Source organism: Tauraco erythrolophus, chromosome 26 (genome assembly GCF_009769465.1).
Source record: "Tauraco erythrolophus isolate bTauEry1 chromosome 26, bTauEry1.pri, whole genome shotgun sequence".
NCBI lineage: Eukaryota > Metazoa > Chordata > Aves > Musophagiformes > Musophagidae > Tauraco > Tauraco erythrolophus.
Genome location: NC_141490.1, coordinates 1,176,562 through 1,196,401, shown reverse-complemented (window position 1 = coordinate 1,196,401; position 19,840 = coordinate 1,176,562). Strand labels below are relative to the sequence as shown.

At 62.6% G+C, this 19,840-nt stretch overlaps 2 protein-coding genes across 5 annotated transcripts; both read left to right on the top strand.

Moving 5' to 3' along the window:
• The first annotated feature begins 4,695 nt into the window (after window positions 1-4,695).
• FXYD6 (FXYD domain containing ion transport regulator 6) lies at window positions 4,696-13,824 on the top strand. Of its 4 annotated transcripts, none has more exons than XM_086626772.1 (8): window positions 4,696-4,727; window positions 11,969-12,031; window positions 12,253-12,294; window positions 12,422-12,496; window positions 12,633-12,669; window positions 12,963-13,012; window positions 13,129-13,171; window positions 13,651-13,824. In XM_086626772.1, exons 2-7 carry the CDS (start codon window positions 11,974-11,976, stop codon window positions 13,155-13,157), a joined length of 291 nt encoding a protein of 96 aa, XP_086482898.1. In that variant the 5' UTR covers window positions 4,696-4,727; window positions 11,969-11,973; the 3' UTR covers window positions 13,158-13,171; window positions 13,651-13,824. The 4 variants fall into 4 exon arrangements, with proteins under 4 accessions (XP_086482898.1, XP_086482899.1, XP_086482900.1 ...); XM_086626773.1 differs by lacking the exon at window positions 4,696-4,727 and adding an exon at window positions 5,117-5,139; XM_086626774.1 differs by lacking the exon at window positions 4,696-4,727 and adding an exon at window positions 9,337-9,512.
• Window positions 13,825-16,842: 3,018 nt separating this feature from the next.
• On the top strand, window positions 16,843-19,071 carry FXYD2 (FXYD domain containing ion transport regulator 2). The gene is made up of 5 exons (XM_086626775.1): window positions 16,843-16,936; window positions 17,731-17,769; window positions 17,913-17,987; window positions 18,882-18,918; window positions 19,047-19,071. Exons 1-5 carry the CDS (start codon window positions 16,843-16,845, stop codon window positions 19,069-19,071), a joined length of 270 nt encoding a protein of 89 aa, XP_086482901.1.
• The last annotated feature ends 769 nt before the right edge of the window (window positions 19,072-19,840 follow it).

The window sequence follows — 19,840 nt, the reverse complement described above, 5'->3', positions numbered from 1 at the left end:
TATGGAAAAGGTTATCTGCTGGCGGGGAGCTGCGGTTTGCATTTGAATTTTGGGATGGCAGGTCTAGCCTGGCTCTACACGAGCAGAAAGCACCTGCTGGGATCGGGCCCCAGCGCGGGGCGGCTCCGGACCTGCACCGAAACAATAAGAGCTGTTGCCTTTTGAGAAGCCCTGAGTCAGCCCGACCTCAGACGGCTTTTCACAGAAGCAAGCCAGAAACCTCCCACGGCGTGCGCCAGCCTCCCGCAAAAGGGGCGCGCAGAGGCCAGGGGCCTGTTTTCACTTTGCTTTACGACGTCTTTGCAGCTCAGGGTGTTCGGGGGAACAAGCCACGGCCAGCAGCGGCCAGCCCGAAGCTCAGGCTGGAGGGGGCTTTGCCTTTGTAGCCGTGGGCAAACGCCAGCCTGGTCAGGCTCCAGCCGTAACGGGGCAGTGAGCTGTGAGAAAGTGCAGGGCGCAGGATTAACGGTGGCGGCGGGAGGGCGAGCAGAGCCAGGAGCATTGCTGGTGCTGGCACAGCTGGTGCTGCTGGAGCAGCACCCAAAACCGCATCTAAAAATGGAAGTGTGAAATGGGCCGGGGCAAACCCGCCGCAGCAGGCACGCAGCCGGGGTGTGCGAGGTGGGGCTGCCGTGCCGGTGGCGATGGGCAGGCGCTGCTGCCTGCGTGGGCTCAGCCGCCCCGCTCGGCCCTGGTCCCAGGAAAGGCACCCGGGAGGAACGGGGCACGGGGAGGCACTGCATCGTTGCTGACCACCCTGCATGTGCAGCGGTGAAGGCAACGGGGCTCTTGACAAACCAAAGTTGAGATGGGGCAGGAGTAGGCGCCCCACACGACTTCCCCATTCTGTGTCGGTCTAATTAAATTGTGAATTCTATGGGTCTTAAGTTACAGACCCAGCTTACTTTGCCTGAAGACTCTTGGGGTTTCTGCTCATAAAAGTCGTAGCGTGCACTACAGAGCAGCAGCTCATCGCGTTTTATTGCTGCCTGAGACAGTGTGCTGGGGCAACAGATCTCTTGAGAAAGAACAAAACAAAAATGGGAACCTAGTAAGAGCTGATCTTGCTGGAACTACGTTCCTGGTAACGGTGCCCTTTCAGCGTGTGGAGGACCTGCCCCTCTGCTGCGGATTTCACCTCCTCAGAGGTTATTGCTCTTCTGCTCTCTGAAATAGTGTCTCAAAGCAGAGAAACCATTTCAGCCTCTAATACAAATTTCATTTATTTCTTCTAATCCTGACATGGTGGTCTCTCCTTCCAGGCCCACAGAGGTATGTTATGTTAAGTCTTCTAACCAGATTAGGAGCGATGAGTTTCTCGGCTGCCTGGCCGCAGCTGTTGTGCTCTGCCCTTCCCAAAGACAAGGCTGTGCAGGTGAGGCCAACATCTCGGACACCACTCCACCTCCGCTCCTGCAGCGTTTGAGCAAAAAGGTCCCACTGTCGGTGGCCCCCGGGGGAGCACAGCCACGGTGGGTGCCAGCCCAGCCCCAAGCAGCCTCCTGGCACCAGCCCAGGCCGTCGCCTGCAGCTCTTGCAAAGCCCCCCCTGCTCAGCACCCTGCTTGCTGGGCTGCGTCCTGGCTCTGGAGCATCTTCCAAGAGAAAGGGTGCTGAGTGTGGCCTCACATCTGGCCAGGCTGTTCCCATACTCCTCTGTGCTTTGGAAATCACAGGCCAGTGTCCCCCAGGAATAGAAATTACAAAAATAGAGTCTGGCAGCTGGGCACCCTGTGAGTTACTGCCCGTTAGTGGTGTTTTTCCCAAACTCTCCTTTTATAGCTCTTTGTTCCATTGTGTCAAAAGTCACTTTTTAATATGGCTTCAGAGATGATGTTTCTCTACAAATATGTTTTCCCCGTGGTTTCGGATTGGTTTCCTTCCACGGCAGTAACATCATCACTTGGCACAGAGCCGCTGAACTTCAGCTCATGCGATACCCGCGCTGGCTGTGCTCGGCTGCTGCGTACGGCCCCAGCAGCTCCAGTACAGCTGCTTTGCCATTCGCTCCCTGGGGAATTCCCAGCACAAGGAGTGACTTAGGCCCGATGCAAGACGATATTACTGAGTTAAAGGCAGCCGTATGGCTATGCACAACTTCTCTCGTGGCCCTGACCAGGCTGGGGTCTGCGTTGGCACCAAAAGGGCACTTTGCAAACGTTTGCAAGCTTGGTGTTACAGGGAAGGGAAAGACCTCAAACTCAGAGGGGAAAATTCTGGAGAGCAAGCGGCTCCTTCCCCTGCTCCCTGCCAGGCCCTGCTGCCCGGAGAGCACAGGGAGGAGACGCCTGCTCCACAGCTGCTCCAGTGTAAGATGAGACACACGGAGATGAAATCATGGCCTCGTTGAAGCTCCTGGCAATGCCTCTATTGACTCAAATAGCATGAGGAGATAGCCCAGCGCCTTCATTAGCATAAATCAGCATCGCCTGCCTGGCCTGGGTGCTGCTAGCCCACATTACACCAGCAAAAGCTTTGGCCCACTTTCACCAGACAAGAAACCAGTGCTCGATGCGGTTCTCTCCAGCAGCGTGGCTCTGTGGAGCAGATGTTTACCATTAGCGGCTGCCGGCGCTGCTTTCCCTCCATGGGAGTAGTGCAGCGGACCCTCCGCTGCCCACGTTCACTGTGGAGGCTCTATTTTACCTCCGTTTGTGCAGAAAAAAAAACCCTACGCTGCCATTTTTTTCAGATTCTGTCTGCTTTGGGCAGCCTCTTGCAAATTTGTAGATGAAGAACTGAAGGAAGGAGAGCACGTAGCACACCCACCTGCAGGCAGCTGGGTGTCCCGGCCGCTGCCTGTGCGGGGGGCTCTGTGTCCAGGGCTCTGCAGAGACCCACCGCGCTCGCTGCAGTCCCCAGGGCACGATCACGGCAGCAGAATGTTTTACTGTGTGCAGTGGGTAAGAACAGCTGAGGAGCGGTAAGGTCAGAGAAGCCCGAAACTGGATTATAACTGCTTGGTCCCTGCCTCGCGCACTGCGAGGTAACTGACAGCCTTATCATGTTATCCCTACGCATTAAAGAGACTTGACGTTGTGCAGCTCCTCTGTGCTGGTCTGTATCTCCTGACCCTTCTGAATAATGACCGTGAAATGCCAGTGCTGGTTTATTTTCTTTTTATATTTTACTGGAAACTGGGAAATGAATGTACGATGACTGTGTGCCATTATTGTCTGATTCCTATCTAAGATGCGTTTGAGTTATTAGAGGCTGAACCAGCTCTGTGGTGACAGCATCGCTAAGATGTTTTTTCAAGAAGCAATGGCTCTTCAGGGCAGCAGCGGGAGGCAAGCAGATATGGGTGTGCCAGCCTGGCCTGAACGGGACCCTGTTGCCCATCTGACACAGTGCCTGGCCTGTGGGAAGCTCTGGGTCTGCGTGGATACCACTGAGCAGTGTTGGTGCTGTGGTTTGCACAGCTCTGGGGAGCTCCAGGCAGGCCCTCAGCTCACTGCCCTCCTGCTGCAGATGCCCGCAGACACAGGGCGGTGGCCCTGGCCAGAGCCCGTGGCTGCCTCAGTGGCTCCAAGCACAGCCAGGACCACAGCATCCCTCCTCGCTGTGGCTGTGACCAGGCTGCTCCCTGGCCATGAGCGGCTCACTGGAGACAGGCGTTTGCTCTGGGGACCATGCCATGCTGTATCAAGCGTGTGTCTCCCTCCCAGAACTCGCTCCTCCCAAGGTGCCCAGCTGTCCGATGGAAATAAACTGCTCAGTTGCCACAAAGCTCGATGACAAGGCGTTTGTTCCCAGCAGTGGTGAGTCCAGCCCTTCTCCTTCTGTTAGCCAGTGTTTTGCCCTGACTGTCTGAAGTACGTGCTGGTTTGGTTTCTGACCTGCTCTGGGCAAGGCCCAAAGGGTCTGGTTTCTCTGCAGCTGCTAAACGTTGGTGGATCTGGGGGAGTCAGTGCAGGCAGCAGGTCCCAAGCACGCCTGAAACCAAACCAGGCGCTACCACCATCGGCCAGGCCAGGCTGGAAGTGCCCCGGCTGCCCCCTCCCCAGCTGGCTCCTGCGCTACGTGACTTCAGCCCTGTGAACTGGGCACCTGGCCTGGCAGTGCGGCATCCTCCTCCCCAGCTACGCCTGCCTGCTCTCAGGAGGCAGCAAGAACGAAAAGCTTCTGCAGCGTGTGTACCAAGCTGTCGAGGTGGACTTTCTGCTCGCCTCGGAGGAGCTCCGGCAGTGCCCGCTGCTCGCTCGCCCTTTCCCCCGCCACCTCCGCACCAGATGCGCACCGCGGGGCAGAGTCCACACGTGCTCTCCGGCGCGGGGAGCGATGTTCCAAAGCCCGGTAAGGGTTCCCCCCCCGCAGCTGCACCCTGCGTGCTGCGCGACTTTCTGCGGGGCACCTCGGAGCAGCGGGGGCGCGGCAAACCACGCGCCCCCCGTCCCAAGAAGCGCGCACAGCGCTGGGACCCCGACGGCCGCCGGACACACGGGGCAGCAGCCGTCCCGGGGGCGGCAGCGGCGGAAGGGCCGCGGCCCCGGCTCCGCGCCCACCCCCGCGCCCCCGCCGGCGGCAGACCCCGCCCCCGCCCCGCCCCGCCCCGCTCCCCTTTGTGCGGCAGCCCCGCTCCGCGCCCACGCTGCCCGCTGCGCTCCGCTCCGCTCCCACCCGGCACCGCCCGGAGCCCAGCCCAGCCCAGCCCGCTCCGGCTCCGGCTCCGGCTCCAGCCCGGCCCGGCCCGGCCCCGCTCCGCCCTGCCCGGCCCAGCGAGCTCAGGTGGGTCCGGCCGACCCGGTGGGGAGGGGGTGGCCCGGGGGGCTTCGGGTGTCCAGCCGCGGCGTGCCCGGCACCGGGCGGCTCGGGGCTGCCCGGCTCGGGGCTCCGTGTACCGGGGCGCGGCGGCGTCTCGCCGTGCCCCGGCCCGCTTTTGCCGGGGAGGCCGCCGGGGCACGGACCGGCCCCCGCCCCGCGGTGCCCGGCCTGTTGCCCCCGGGGCATCGCCCTGCGGCTCGGGCGGCCCTCGTCCTCGGACCTGGCGGCTGCCATGGCAACCCCGGGTACCACGGTTTCCTTCGTCCCACCGTTGCCTGGTAACCAGCCCCCCGTGCTGGGAAGGATGCCTCGGCGGAGCAGTCGTCTCCACTCGCGACCACCGCGGGCAGACCCCGGGCACGCCCTGCCTCCCCAGGTATTCCCCGGACCAGCTGGGCTCGGTGGTGTGCGTGGTCTCGGGAAATAGGCAGATAATCGTGCGCTCCCAGTGTTTGGCAATTCTGGCGTCTGTTGTTCAATATTTCAGTAACACCGTAACGATACATAAACAGCGGAGTGCTCGCTCTATCCCGGGAAGGCACACCCGAGGAACAGAAGAGCGAGTCTCTTGGGCTGCATGATTAGTGCTTCCTGAGGAAACAGGTATCGGAGTCTATTTGCTGGAACTCGGGTCTTGCAGGAATGTTTCTGTGGGAGGGAAAGCGACAGGCGGTTTGTGTGGATGTGAATAAGCTTTGCAGCACAAAAGAGCAGCCTCTCGGGAAAAGCTGCGTGTGCATTAGGACTTGGAGCAGTCCCCTGCACCCATTTCGGCAAGCCCACAGTGCTCCGAGCTGCTATGGGGTCCCACTGGGATTTTGAGTCTCACTGGGTGGTTTTGCTCCCAATTTGAAAAGAAGATGAGCCCAGAGAGTCCCTGTCTGCGCCCAGCAGGACGGTGGTTCCGGGGTGGATGATGGGGAGTGCGCGAGGGAAAGCTTACAGCGTAAAGTGCAGTCGCTGCGGAGCCAGGGCACCTGTTAGAGCAGAGCGTGCGCGGGCCTGCCGAGAACACCCCCGTGCCGCGGGGTGTGCGGCCGGCTGCACCTTCCTCTCCTCAGGCTCGTGTTTCACGCTCGCCTTGGAATTTTAGCCTCCTCGAAACTTTTCCGTCCCGGTAAAGCGTTGCGGAGAGTTGCGGTGTTGTCCGGAGTTCAGACCTTGCCATTGAGGACCGCTCCCCAGCACGGCAAGCCGGCAGCTTTGTGCCTGGCTGTTCCCTGCGCCTGCCTTTCGAGCTCTTTGTGTGTTTCCAAAGTGGAAAGGGGCCGCCGAGCTCTGCAGCTGTCACGTCGCCCGAGCGCGGAGAAGGCACCGCTCACGCCGGCCAGCGCGGAGGCCGCCCGCCAAGGGCTGTGCCGCCTGGCCGGCCCTCCCCGTGGTGCGCAGCCGCAGCGGTGCTGGCAGGGGCCAGGGTCGCACCCGGTGGGGGCTTCTCTTTGGCTCATGCTCGGCGGTGGTTGTGGCTGATGGCAACAGCGAAGGAGAGAACGGAGAAAATGTCCGCTCTTTGCTGCTCTGCTGAGCGTGGCTGTGTTGCTGTACAGGGGACACACAGGAGCTCGAGGCAGCTTCTCTTGTGCTGCGATTTCAGGGTTTTTTGGTGATCTGGGTTTCCCTCGCCACCGGGACCTGCCAGGTAACGTCTGCTTTTGACTGACCTGTTTGATTCCCACTGTGCTGATGCCCGTCCATGCCTGCTCAGCACGCAGAGCCCGCGGCTCAGCCAGCGTCAGTGAGGGCAGGGGAGGGCTGGGTGTGACGGGGGACGGGATGGCTCAGCCAGGTGCACTGCTCAGGTTTTCAGCACCCACTGATCTGTTAAGCAAACAAGAAGAGCACAGGAGCAGCAGGCTCCTGGCAGGAGGTGGTGGTGGGTGTTTCCCGCTGCCCCGCAGCCGAGGGCCCGGTTCCCTGCCCGCTCTCCCGACGCCGACGCTCCCGGGCGGCCATTAGCTGGGCAGTTGTTGTGCTCGAGGTTTGCTTTGAACGAAGGGCTAGGCTTGGCTGTTTCGTGCCTGCTGCTGCTTCTTGGGGAAATACGTATCGTAGGGGTGGGCTGGGGTCTGCCTGTGAGCCAGGCACGGCCAGACAGCTTTGGCTAAGGCTCCTTGATGGTTTAGGGCTAGTTGTCTGCAGCTGGAAGAAGCCCTGCAGGAGGCAAGTTTAGGGCAGGGGTACAGGTGAGGGGTGCAGCACAGGGTGTGCTCAGAGCCTCGGTTAGCCGTGTTCAGCGACCCCCTGTGAGCGTGTGTTCTTGCAAGCATTGACCTGGTCAGGGCTGGTCCGTGGGGATCCGCCTGTGAGCCTCGTTCAGCAGCAGCAGGGCTGAAGTTGGGGTTCCTGGGGGCTCCTGGAGAGGGTTTCCTTTGAATATCTACTGCTTTGGGGAGATACCCCAAACCCAGTCTTCTATTCGGTCAGCCTTTGAATTGGCACCAAATTTGGGAAGTGCCATCCGTATCGGAATGGTGAGGGCTGGAAAGGAAATCTCTTCTTCTCCCTCATTTAGGAACGCGAGGCACAACAACAGGCACATTAGTAGCCAGATTGATGCTGACGTGAAATGGCAGAAGAGCACATCTACGCATAGCTGGAAATGTCCATTCACACATGCAGGCTCTTAAATGCTCCGGGCAACTGAGTGCTGCTGTCACGGTCCTGGGGGCTTTGCACGGAAACTAGAGATTTTAACTAGGTCTGATCTTCAGGAGATGCCCTGAGGACTCCTGACGGAAGGAGGCGGCTGCCCGGCGTTACGCTGTGATGGCTGAGACTTGACAGGGCTGATCTATGCAAAACAATGGAAAGGAAAAGGGGACTTTGAGATTCTGTGCCATTACAAATTCACCTGCCTTGCTCTGGCATGATTTGCTGCGCTCCAGAAAGCGAATCGGTGGGCAGGAGAGACGGGGTCTGCCCGGATTCCCCCTGGTCCTCTGTCTTGCACACACACACTAACCCAGTTACACATGGAATTGCAAGGAAGGATTATCCAGAAGCGAGAGGCTGAGCGAGAGCTGTGACTGTGCCTTGCGTGGAGCGAAGCTTGTTGACTATGAGCTTGGCAGGGAGGCGGCAGGGCACTGAATGCCCCGGCCGGCTCTGGTGCCTGTGAGCTGCACCCGCGTGGGTACAGGTGGCTCCCAGCCCTGGCTGCCCGAAGTCCAGGCACAGGGTGGGGAGGGAGCAGCGAGGATGGCCCTGGCACTGCTGCCAGCCCTGGCTCACACCCACGCTGGTGAGCCGCAGGGCCAGGCTGTGCCGAGGGGACAGCCAGGCTGTGCCAGCTGGGGCCGAGCAGGGTGCCCCGGAGCGGTGCTTTCCCTGGAGCAGAGAGGGCATCCCTGGGCAGAGGGCCCTGCCTGCATGCAGGGGCGAGGATAGCTGTGTGGGCACCACCTGCAAACCCTCACCACGGGGCAGGTCCAGCCCTGGCTGTCTCTGTGGGCAGGGTTGGCCCCTCAGCCTGCTCCCGTCCCCGTCTGCCCAGGGAGGGCTTCAGTGGAAGCCCCCAGAAAGCAAACTCCACGTACTCCCTCGGTCTGCGTCGTTGCTTCCTTCCCCCAGGAGCCTTTGCCAAGTGCCTGATGTCCTCCTGGCACCCGCTCTCACTCAGCCCTGCACGTAGGGATGGGGGACGAGTGAATATTTGGTTTTCCTTCTTAAAAACTGCAGATTGGGTCGAGGCGAGAGGGAAGGGGAGCTCCAGGCACCGCTGCCCCGCTTCCTGTGCTGCTCTGCCTCTCTGTATTTTGGCAGATCTTGCAGTTTTAACAGGAAAAAAACATGTTTTGATTCAAGCCGTGCACGAGGTCCACGGCACTGCCTGTTCCCCGTGGTTTGTGCGGGCGTGTGGCCGCCCAGTTCGGTGACCACAAACTTTGTGTCACTAACGGGGAGAAAGCAGGGAGGTTTGTGCCCAGCGGTGCCGTGAGTGAGGAGCGGGCTGTGTGGGCACGGCCGGGCACGGGGCTGCTGTTGCTCGCCGGGCAGCTGTTATTTTCTGCTGCCTTTGTGCAAAGGCACAGCTGGATCCAGCGAGAACGGAGGGCAGGGAGCGGCGCCTTTGTGCCCCGAGTGCTGCCGTCTGAAGGTGCGAGCGGGGAAAACGGCAAACCCTTTGCCATGTTTGCTCTTCTCACTTTATTTCAGCTTCATGAAAAAGTGGGTGGGCCAGCTTGAAACAACCCAAAAAACCTGTGGCACTTCGCAGAGCATATGCTTCCTTGGAGGAGAACCGGGCTCGTTTGTACTCCAGAATGCTGTGTTTGTTTTTCGAGCGAGGACGCTGCCAATCCGGGTGGTTAACTCGTGCGGAGATAAGTTTGAGCGTGCACAAGTGTGTGAATTTTAGGAACTGACTTGGAAAAACAAAGAGCATATGTGTGCTCTGCGCTTGGCTTGGCGAAAAAGCGAACTCTGCTGCACGAAGCGCGAGCAGCCAAAAGCTGAGCGGAGGACTGGAAACAGCATCTGTGGCTGAGCGGGGCCCCGGCGCTGGCCCGCTGCCTCGGGCGGCGGCTGCCGGAGAGCGGGAGCGAAGCCTTCGGCGGGTGCCGGAGCTGGGAGATGTTCGCTTCTCTCAGCGCTGGCAAAACACGCCCCGGCAGCCGGCGACACGGCTCCTGCGTTGGCAAAGCTGCGCCGGGAGCTGCGGCCTGCGGGTCAGACCCTCTCGCCGTTGCACGCAGAGCTGCCCCCGCTGTAAGGGGCAGGTGTCGGTGGGAGCACCCCGAAATAGAAGAGGTGTGAGGTGGGGTGGCTCGCGCGTGACGAGCGACCCAGGCTGGGACGGAGGGCTGCGGGGTGCTGCGTGAGAAACGCTGCCTTCAGGAGTCCCGGGGTGCCTGGTGCGGAGGAGAGGGGAGCGGAGCATGTGTGGGGTGAGCGTGCCCGACTGGCACACCTGCGCTTGCACCGGGGCCGCGGGCAGGAGAGCTCGGCCCCGGCAGAGGGTTCCCACACGCCTGGGCTGGGGTGGTGGGGCGCAGGGCAGGTTGTGGGTAACGCAGAATTCCCCAGGTGTGTTCTCCAGGGAATGTCACTGAGCTGCTGCTACGATAGTAGTCAAATAGCAGCAAAATAAACAGTGAAAATCTGATGAATGGTTTGTTCAAAAAATAAAGGCGTCATTAATGCGCTACAAGAGCCGATTAATAGTGCTCATCCAGCAATGGCACGTGCTGTATTGCATCTCCTTGTGCTCATGCAGCACCCTCATGTCGGGTAGGGCACTGATTTCGCGCTGCCAGCCTCGGCAGTAAATGGATGAAGGACGTGACATAAAGGACATAGGGAAATGTGCAACTAGAAGTTACTGTATCACCAGCTGTTGGGTTCTTTGTACACGTTTCTAAGACCTGGTAATTATCCAGAATTACGTGCCTGGGCAAACGAGGGGGCTTGTCTGGGCACAGGGAGCCAGCGGCACGCTCCAGCGCAGCCCTGTGCTACACAATGGCAGCAGCAGCTGCAGCAGGGGAAATTAAACCCTCCAGTGTTCAGATAAAACACATTTACTTCAAAATGACAAGACATGGAAGGGGAGGGAAGGACGTGAATTATCATGGGATGCAACTCGTTATAATGAATAAATGGGGCTCTGGAAACGTGCTCCCCGCGTTGGCGGGGCTGAGCGCGGTGCTGGAGGCTGCTTCTTCCCTGGGCGCGGTGGGAGCCGGCTCCCGAAGCCAGCACTGGGGACCAGCCGCGGAGCGAAGCGTCGCTTTGGTGGGCACTGCTGAGCCCGCTCTGCGTGTGCCGTTCCTGGGCACCTTCAGTGCACAAACTGGGGCAGGAGGCCGCGGCAGGAGGGGTCAAACAGCACCGTGCCGGGGAACCGCTTCCGTCAGCCAGCGGAATTCCTGCTCTGCCGAGGGCCCCTTTCTTATCGGCGCTATTCCAGCGCAGCAGCTGCAGCGGCTCAGTCGCACTCGGTGCTATCAGTGCTGCGCAGGGTGCCCGATGACCCCCCCTTCCTCTCCTCCGCCAGCAGCAAACCCTCTTGGTGCTCCCGCACCATGTATGGCCAGTGAGCCGGGTGCTCGGTGACAGCCTGGCAGGAGCTGAGCACAGCCAAGCGGAGCCCCGTGTGCGGGCGGGCAGCCGGGTGGGCAGCACCCAGCCCACCTCTGTGCTCCCGAGCCCCCCGCTTGCTCCCTCGAAGGAGGCTCGTCTGCCAAGCCCTCTCCTCTGGCAAGGGGCGTCCCCCACGCACAGCCGCCGGGTCCGTGGTGCCCTGTGCCAGCTGGCGGGATGGAGGGCGGCCGCTGCCCTGGCCCCTGCCTGTGCCCTGGGAAGGAGGAGAAAGGACGCTCGGGCCGGTTAATAGGTGCTGGGTGTCCTGGCAGAGTCCTCCCTTTGCAGAGCGGCAGTGCTGGGGGTTGGCATGTCCCAGCAGCGAGGATGCGTGTCCCAAAGGGGCATGGAGACGTACTGCCCTTGCCTGTGCTGGCAGGGAGTGTCACAGTGTTGTCACACCTCCCTGGCATCCCGCGGGGAAGGGTCCGTGCTCTGGCCACGTGCCCCTGCACAAGGGCAGTGTGTCAGTGCTTGTGAAGGGGCAGGGGCAGGGTGGGGGCAGGCTCAGCTGTGGCGGGACCGAGGGGTGTTGGTGGTCTCTCCGTGCTGCTGCGGGGGAGCTGGGGGGGCAAGTGTGGCTGTGAGATCATGTCCCACCAGGGCCACTGGCCTCATTGTAGGAATGTGCCGTAATTGCTATGCTAATTGGGACAAATTAAAGTATGCTCTGGGTCAAGGGCGCAGCGTTGACCTTGATGGAGAGATCACAGCCCTTGTGCTGGTCCCGTTGCCTGCAGTGGAACCTTGAGACTGCACCGAGTTCCATGCCAGGAGCAGAGCCAGCGGTGCAGAGGCGGTTGGACATAGCCCGCAGAACCCTGCACAAGGATCATCTGTCTGTCTGTCTGTACAGACCCTTCCTCTCCTTTGTGCCTGTGAGCCACCATGTCCCAATGGGGCCGGGCGCAGCCATGGCACCAGGTATCGTGGCCAGGCCCCCGGGTGTTTCCCAGGGCCAGCCTGGCTCCTTCTCCTGGGGTGGGCTGTGAGGGCCGTGCAGCCCTGCTTGCGCGCGTCGGGCACGGCTTGCCTGTCGTGCCCCCTGCCCGTGCACCCCAGCCCGTCGTGGTACCCTCCATCAGCCACCCGGGTGCTGAGCCCCCTTCTCCCCTCTCTTGCAGCGGCCATGGAGGCAGTGCTGATCTTCCTGTGCTCTCTCCTGGTGCCGGCGGCCGTGGCAGATGGTAGGTGCCAAGCGCTTCCCGCGCGCAGGAGGCGGCAGGGGCGCAGGGATGGCCTGTGGGACCCGGAGGACAGCTGCCCTCTGCTCTGTGGGGGTTGGCATGGGGCGTGGGGCAGCAGCCCCAGGAGCTGGCAGCCCCAGCGGGCTGGGGGGCTGTGGGGGGCTGCAGAGGCTCAGCTGGGAGGGTCGCTCTCCTCACACCCCTTGTCTGCTTATTTCCAGTGGCCACCCAGGAGAAGGAGGAGGAGGACCCCTTTAACTATGGTGAGCACCGCCGTGCAGGGGGCTGGGTGTGCTGCAGGACCATGCATGCACGTGCGATGGGGAGCAAAAGAGGCTGCCCCCTTCCCTGAACCCAGCAGGAATGAGCCCCTGTGTCTTCTCCCTGCAGATTACCAGAGCCTGAGGATCGGGGGGCTGGTGTTTGCTGTGGTCCTGTTCACCGTCGGCATTCTCCTTATACTTAGTAAGCTGGGGACCAGGCAGGTGCTGGGCTCGCGGGCCGGGGCAGCAGGGGCCATTCCCATGGCGGGTGGCTGTCAGGAAAGGCCACGGCCCGTTCCCCCTTTGGCCACGCTCACAGTGTTCCTCTCCCCTTGCAGGCAGGAGGTGCAGGTGCAGTTTCAACCAGAAGCCCAGGTGAGTGAGGGCAGCCTGGTGGGAATGTCTCCCGTGGAGAGCCTCTCTGCCCAGCGCCCAGCTCTGCTCGGGCCCCCTCCTGCTGCTGGCAGAGTGACTGCGCTCTCTGAGCATCCCCTTGGGGTGCCTGGTGCCCACGGCTGAGGATGCTCTGCTGCAGGGCTCCTGGGCTGCAAAGCAGCTCTGTGCGCTCCCAGGGCACGGCCCTCGGTGTGCCGCTGCGCTCCGGGGCATCCTGGCCCCCAGATGGGGTGCGGGTTCCAGCCACTCTCACTGTGCTCCTCTTCTTGCAGAGCTCCAGGGGACGAGGAGGCTCAGGCTGAGAACCTGATCACTGCAAATGGTAAGGGCACCCGTCCTGCCACCACATCTGCATGGTGCCCGCAGAGCACGCGGCTCCGGGCGGGCAGGTTCAGCCTTGGCCAGACTCTGCAAACCACTCTGCTCTTCCCTTTGCAGCAACGGGAGCACAGAAAGCGGAGAACTGAACAGGAGCCATGCGGTGAGTGCCAGGGCTGCCACGGCCTGGCCCGGGCCAGCGTGGGTGGTGGCACCAGGGCTGTCACAGCCTCGGTGCTGGGGAGGAGGGGGGCGCAGCTGGAGCTGTGCAGGGGGCAGCTGTGGAGCTCCGAGTAGACCAGTCTGCTGGGAGTGGGCAGCTCTGCATCCCAGCACAGAGTGGGGGCCAGCACTGGTAGGGACTGTGGCAGGGAAACAGGCAGTGCTGGCCAGGTCCCAGTTGTCCCATGCTTGCCAGCCCCGCCGGAAAAGGAAGCATCTGACCGGATTTTCCCTTGCATTATGTTACGTCTGGCTCTTCGCCCGCAGTCAGAGTTCGCCCGAGCTCCTGGCTCGGGGCTCTGGCCCGCCTTCGGAGACAGGGGGAGCGGGGAGCCGCGCCGGCAGGAGGGCGGTTGGCACTGCTGGCGGAGGAGCCCTGCGCTGCTCCCGGCCTGACTCGCTGCTCTCCTTCCCGCACAGACCCAGAGACCCCAGGGCAGACGCTCGGACCGCAGGTGCCAGTGGCCTGCGAGGAATCTGAAGTGGCAGCAACAGGTCCCTCTTTGGAGGCGCGAAGCTGCCGTGTCTGTGTTACCCCCTGTACTCCAGCACCGGTTCTCCCTTTACTAACCCGACTAAACTCCGCTCGCCGTCCTCTGCCTCCAGTGGTGTGTCATGTTGGTGTGAGATGGTCGTTACCTCTAGGGCTCGTCCTTGCTGGTGTTGTCGTAGTGACTTTCCCCTCACCTTTCTCGTGCTGTGCGTGTGATTTGGGCTGTGTCGTGTACGACTGGCAGGCACTGCCCCTCTGGGCTGCGCCCATGCCCAGGAGCCGGAGCCCAGGGTGGCGCAGGCTGTGGTGTGCGGAGCCTGCCGCAGCCCCGGGGCAGCCCCACATCCCCTCGCCCAGGGCCACATGCTTGGCACGACCTGCGTGGTGCTGTCTGTGCCGGGCGGTGCTGGCGGCTGGCACTCGTGGTTCAGCCGGCTGGCTTTGGGCAGGGCTTGGGGACCAGCCCCGCGGCGCTTTGGGGTGTGCCCAGCATGACTCCGGACCACGCCGCGTGTGGTGGTTTCAGCAATAATCCTCCTGCGTGCCCCCAGCACGAAGGCAGCCACGGTGCGGGGCGAGTCAGGCAGGGACGTCCTGTGGCTCAACTTCCCTCGGCGGTGGCACCTGGATGCCGGATTTAAGGCTGAAGGGAGCTCCCCTTTCCCACCTGCTCAGCACTCCCCGTTTGTGTCCCTGGCTAAAAGCAAGCTGTTGGTGTGGGATGCCATTTTAAATGTGAGGAACTGCAGCGGTGGCAGAGAAGCCTGTGAAATCCCCCGGCGCGGTGACACTGTGAAAGAGGGCGACTGCGCAGCGGTGCCCTGCGAACCAGCGCAAACCAGCTCCTTGCCAGCGCTCGGCCTGCCTGCGAGATGGAGGTGGGCAGGTTAAATGGTCTGCGAGGGCTAAAGAGAAACAGACCAAAATGGAGATCCTGTCCTTGCTTGTCTCCAGCAGAGACGGGGCAGCGGCGTTTCCTCCTGGTGCTCCCTGCCCTTCCGGATGCCTTGTTGCTCCCCGTGCTGTGGCCCAGGGCACGGCCACCCCCATCAGTTCTGCATGTCGTCCCGTGGCGGTTACGTGTCGTCAGCCCCCCGATGCCAACTGCCCCTGCTCCCCGCGGAGCAGCAGCAAGCGATGCTCAGGGGCTTTGCATGCTGGAGCTTGCACAGGGCTGATGTGCCGGCTCCAGAGGGGCTGAGCCCGGAGACCATCGTCACCTTGTGTCTGCGCGTGGGTCGGAGGCAAGCCTGTGAGCCTGGCCCTTTCCCCAAGCCCGTGGGCTTGCAAAAGCGTGGCCTCAGCTGGGACGGGGGACTGCTGGCTTGGTCACGGGCACTTGCCAAGGCAGGGTCAGCCTGGGCAGCAGCAGAGGAACCCCAGGGCGGCACTGAAACACGTCAGAGCGTCATCCACACACCAGTAAGAGGTTCTTGTCCTCCAGGGTGGTTGTGAGAGGGGTTTCTGCTACGCCCGTCCCACCACGGCAGCCCTTCCCCCAGCGTGGGCTGTGTCCCTGTGTGCTTTGCATCCCTCGGTGGGGCTGGGAAGCACGCTTTGTCCCAGCTGTGCGAGGCAGAGGGGCTGCGGCTCCAGGACCCTGTCCCTGCCCTTCCTCCTGGCCGTCGCAGAGAGCTCTGCTCGCCTCCCCGGCAGACCCCGCGCAGCCCAGCCCCTGAGTGCCAGCTGTGTGCATGTCCCGCGCCCGAGCGCCCGTGCTGTCTGTAGCGTGCCGTCGGTGTTAACACGAAACAAAGAAATCCCTGTGGTGTGTAGAAATGGCAAAATCCTGACTGTTGTAAAATAAACTGAGCTATTGTCTTTCCTTTTAAATAGGCGAGTGTGCTGCTGTGGTACAGGGCTGGTGTGTTCTGTGCCGGGACCCGAGAGGGGAAACGAATAAAATACCGTTTCTGTCGGTGCCTGGCTGCGTCGTCTCCGGGGCCACCGCCTTCCCAGGGCTCCAGGGAACGGGGAGCAGGACGGGGGCCGAGGGCTGCAGCTCTGGCAGGGAGGCTGGCTGGGCGAGCCAGCGGGCACCTTCCCACGCCGTCTCTCCGCACTGGGCAGTGCCGGCAGCCGGGCTGGGGCGGAGGGGAGCAGTGGCAGCGAACACCCTGGCAGCACAGACGGGCTTTGTGCTGGCAGCGGCAGGCTGTCCGAGCCCCCTCCCTGCCCCGCTCTTCTCTGCAGCCAGCAGCTGCTTCAACAATAGCCAGAGACACTGTGACGGGGCGCGTGAGCGGCGAGCCTGGCTGCAGGGCCCTGGGGGACGTGGGCACAGAGCCCCCTTGTCCTGTGCCCTTTCGGGAGCTTCTGTGTCACGACTGCTGGCGCACGGATCAAGGGAGATGCTGAGCACCGCCTCGGCTCCGCGACAGCAGGACAGCCCTGCGCGCCAGCCTCCTGGGGCTTGGCTTCACCCCGCGGCGCCGGAGCTGAGCTGCTGGGGACACCAGGCGCCCGTGCTCCTGGGCTGGCACTGAGCCCCGGGCATGGCGAGGGGAGCGCTCCCCTGGGGCTGGCTCCCAACGGCCGCTGCAGCCCTCCTCAGCTTGGGCGTGTGACTCCTGCTCCCCCATTGCAGGATTAGAGCGAACTGGATTGAGCAGCCTGGCAGCTGGCCTCGCTGCCCGGGGCCGGGGCTGGCACCGCATCCTGGCATCCTCTGCTGGGCAGCGACGCACCGCCAACATTGCTGTGCTTAGGTGCTGCAGGACCCCCGGCACAGCTGGAAGCTGGGCTGAGAGGCAGTGACCCGGCCGTGGCAGGACCCGCGGCGCCAGGCTGCAAGGATGGGGATGCTGCCCACTTCTTTCCAGCGAAAGGCGGTCACAGCCCATACCCAAGCCCATCCCTCTGCCCCCCACCTTGGGCACACCTCCGCAGCGGGAGGTGAAGCCTGGCTGGCCTGACGTTTGGGAGATGTGCTGCCCCGCTCCGGCCTGGGATGGGGACATCCGCAGCTCCAGGGTGCCCAGCCCTCCCCGCTGGCTGGCACGGTGGGTGCGCACCCTGCCCTGCCCTCCCCTCCTGGGCCTCCTTCCCAAAGGCAGGCGGGAGCCCTGTGCTTCCCCTCGTGACTGCGATAAACATTACACCGCGGCCGTTAATGTTTAATGAGGTTTGTCTCCCAATTAATGTGCTTTCCCGTGGGTGCCCGCTCCCAGAGCGAGACGCTTGCCGGACGACACGCCGACGCGATGGGTGATGGTAAGCGCGCTCCGGGGAGCGGGGTGGCTGGCAGCCGCCCGCAGCCAGCACCTTGCTCGGCTCACCCGGAGGAGGCTTCCCGGGGGGGCAGGTGCCTTCACGGGGGCATCTCCGTGCGAGGAGCGGGGCAAGCGCCTCCTGCCACGCAGGAGCCTGGATGGGGGGAGCTCTCGCAGAGGATTTGGGGGCGACATGAGGATGAACCCTCGGAGCTCTGCAGCCCGTTGGCACATTGGTGCTGGCTGCTGTTTGGCTTCTCTGGGGGATTTCTCCTTCCAAATGGCTCCTGGCAGAGGGACGTGCAGTCAGGTAAGGCGGCGTGAGTGGTACCTGCAGCCGTCCGACGGACGAGCCTGCTGATGTGCAGGGAGGCTGCCGGGAAGCACTCCAGCCGAGGTGCCGGCCCGAGGGGTTACTCAGTGCTCGGTGCCACCGGAGGAGTGCCATCGCCGCCCCAGCGAGCCTCGCGGGCAGCGGCGCTTCCCAAGGCTGCTCTGCCGACGGCGCAGCCTTAGCAAACAGCATCTGCCTGCTGCAAACCATCGAGCCGGGTCCCTGCCTGGAGCTCAAGAGGTTCCTGCAGAGGCATCCTGCTAATGCACTGTGAACTTTAAACTTCCTGGCATGAAAAACAGGAATTGGGGAATCCGTTACTGGCTCGGCTAGACCTTAAGGCAGTCAGAGCGCTCTTGCTCGCAGCCCTTGATCCTGATCTTTCCCACCTCACCTCGCCGTCCAGGCGCCGGACATGAGCCCAGGCCCTGGCTCTCACCTGGGTTTCTCCTCTCTTCCAGAGCAAGTGCCCAAGCAGGGCGTGGACAGGTTCAGCTACGGTGAGTGCGTGCCCCGTGCAGCGCGGGGGCTGCGGGCAGCGGGACGGGCAGCCCCCTCCCACGCCTGCCCGTGGGCTCTGCGCCGCGGGCTCAGCCCCACGCCCCGGCTGGGCTGACGCCTGCTCGGCTCTCCTCCTCCCCAGACTATGAGACCATCCGCAACGGGGGGCTGATCTTCGCCGTCGTGGCTTTTGTCATCGGGCTCCTCATCATCCTCAGTAAGTGCCTCGGGTGGGCTGGACGCCCCCCTCAGCTCTGACCCCCTGTGCATGGACCCTTCTCCACTCGCCTCCCTCCTGGCCCTGGGGCAGGCACTGGCCGGGTGCCGGGGTTGGGGGGCCGCAGACCCTGCCCCACCGCACCAGGGTGGGCATCACCTGCAGCCAGGGCTGCCTGGGAAATTTCCATCCAGGCAAGCTCCCAAGAGAAAGTGAGTTGGGAAGGAGACCACGTAAATATTTAGCGTTCCCCTGCCAGCGTCGAGGCTTCAGAGGGAAGGTCAGTAATTAAAAATAGCAGAGAAAGCTCTGACATTTCCAGAGTGAGAAACCAGCTTTCCCAGAGCCCTCAGACCCTGGCAGCTCCCAGAGAGACCTGGTGCCAAGTGTGCAAGGAACCCTGTGACCCTGCCCGCCTGTACAGGCACTGCCCACCTCGCACCGCAGCGCTGGGGGCGGCCGCAGCATCGCAGCTGCATCCAGTGACATTGCCCAGTGTTTTCGGGGAGAAAGATGAGAAAACCGCCTGCATTAGTGATGGCAGGGGCAGCTTAGGGAGAAAGATGGCCATCCGAGCGGGCTCTCGTGGCTGGCGCTTTGCTGGGCAGTGCCGGGGGCTGCAGCTTCGGGGTCCGGGGCGGTGCAGGGGCACTCGCCAGGCAGCGCAGCTGAGCCGAGGGCCGGGAGGCAGCACGTGGGGTCGGCGTCTCCCCACGCAGGTGGGAGCCGTGCGGGAGGCCAGCCCCAGCACAGAGGCAGGGGGGCTTATGGTGGTCCCATGACCACGAGCCCACGACCACGACTGCCTCACTGGTGCAGAGAGGGGCGGTGAGATGGGGCGGCAGGGGTAAGGCTCCAGCCTTACAATGCCTCAGTTGCTCCTCTTGCCCCCAGGCCGGCGCTTCCACTGCGGAGGGAAGAAGAAGAGGAGGTGGGTGTTGCATGGTTTCCCTGTCCTAGTCCTGCCAGCTGAAAGGGCTGGGGTCTCGGCTTGTATGCCCTCCCGTCTTGGCCACATCACCCAGCATCATGCGTCTCCCCTTGCTTTTTGCTCCACAGACAAGGAAACGAGGAAGACCTGTAGCTGCAGGTAGGTCGTGGGAGGATGCGGGCAGCTGGCAGCCAGGCTCCCTGGCTCTGCCTGGGCCGGGCAGCGATGCTTCGAGGCACCTGTGCGTCAGGGAAATACCTATGTGGGTTTGTCCTGGGGGGAGAGGAGCTAGGACACGCTGTCCTCTGGCTGGGTAACCCTCCTGCTCTGTCCGGTTTCAGAGCTGCCATGCCGCCGTGGAAGCAGAGCTTCATCCAAAGCAGAGAAGTCCTTGCCAAGGGCCACCCCTTACCCCGCTCCAGTGGATCCATTACCCTGCTCACCCCAGGCGAGGCCAGAACACAAATTGCCCTCGTGCTTTCCCCTCTGTTAGATCCAGCAAGAGTTTCTTGGCTAATAAAGTTCAAGCTGAGAGAGGTTTAACTTTGTGCCCGAGGCATTCGAATCACCCACTCTCCTGGCCTGGCACCAATGACTTTTCTGCCCTGCAGACATCTTCCAACACAGACCCAAGAAAGGTTTCCGCTGGCTCCTCCGCACACCCACGGCACGGAGCAGCCGGCACTCTCTGCTCTGGGTTTGCACCGGGGCCTGCGGAGGGAGGGACGCTCCCGCTCCTGGCCACCCTGGCTGCTTTGAAGAAACGCCCCTCTCACCCAGTGCCAACGCTGGCTGAGGGTGCCCGAATCCTGCGGCACGTGCCCTTCCCCTGGCATGCACATGAGGGCTGTGCGGCACTGCCCCATGCCAGCTGCGGGAGTGGGCGCGCGCTGTGCATGTGGGGCTGTTCGTGTGCTTGCCG

Bases quoted from the DNA above. Each gene is read 5' to 3' on its own strand.
- FXYD6 (XM_086626771.1), top strand. From the start codon at position 11,741: ATGGGGCCGGGCGCAGCCATGGCACCAG. The intron at 11,769-11,968 runs GTATCGTGGCCA...CCTCTCTTGCAG, and splicing joins GGGCGCAGCCATGGCACCAG to CGGCCATGGAGGCAGTGCTG. The intron at 12,670-12,962 runs GTGAGTGAGGGC...CTCTTCTTGCAG, and splicing joins AGTTTCAACCAGAAGCCCAG to AGCTCCAGGGGACGAGGAGG.
- FXYD2 (XM_086626775.1), top strand. From the start codon at position 16,843: ATGAGGTTTGTCTCCCAATTAATGTGCTTTCCCGTGGGTGCCCGCTCC. The intron at 16,937-17,730 runs GTAAGCGCGCTC...CCTCTCTTCCAG, and splicing joins CGCCGACGCGATGGGTGATG to AGCAAGTGCCCAAGCAGGGC. The intron at 17,770-17,912 runs GTGAGTGCGTGC...CCTCCTCCCCAG, and splicing joins CGTGGACAGGTTCAGCTACG to ACTATGAGACCATCCGCAAC.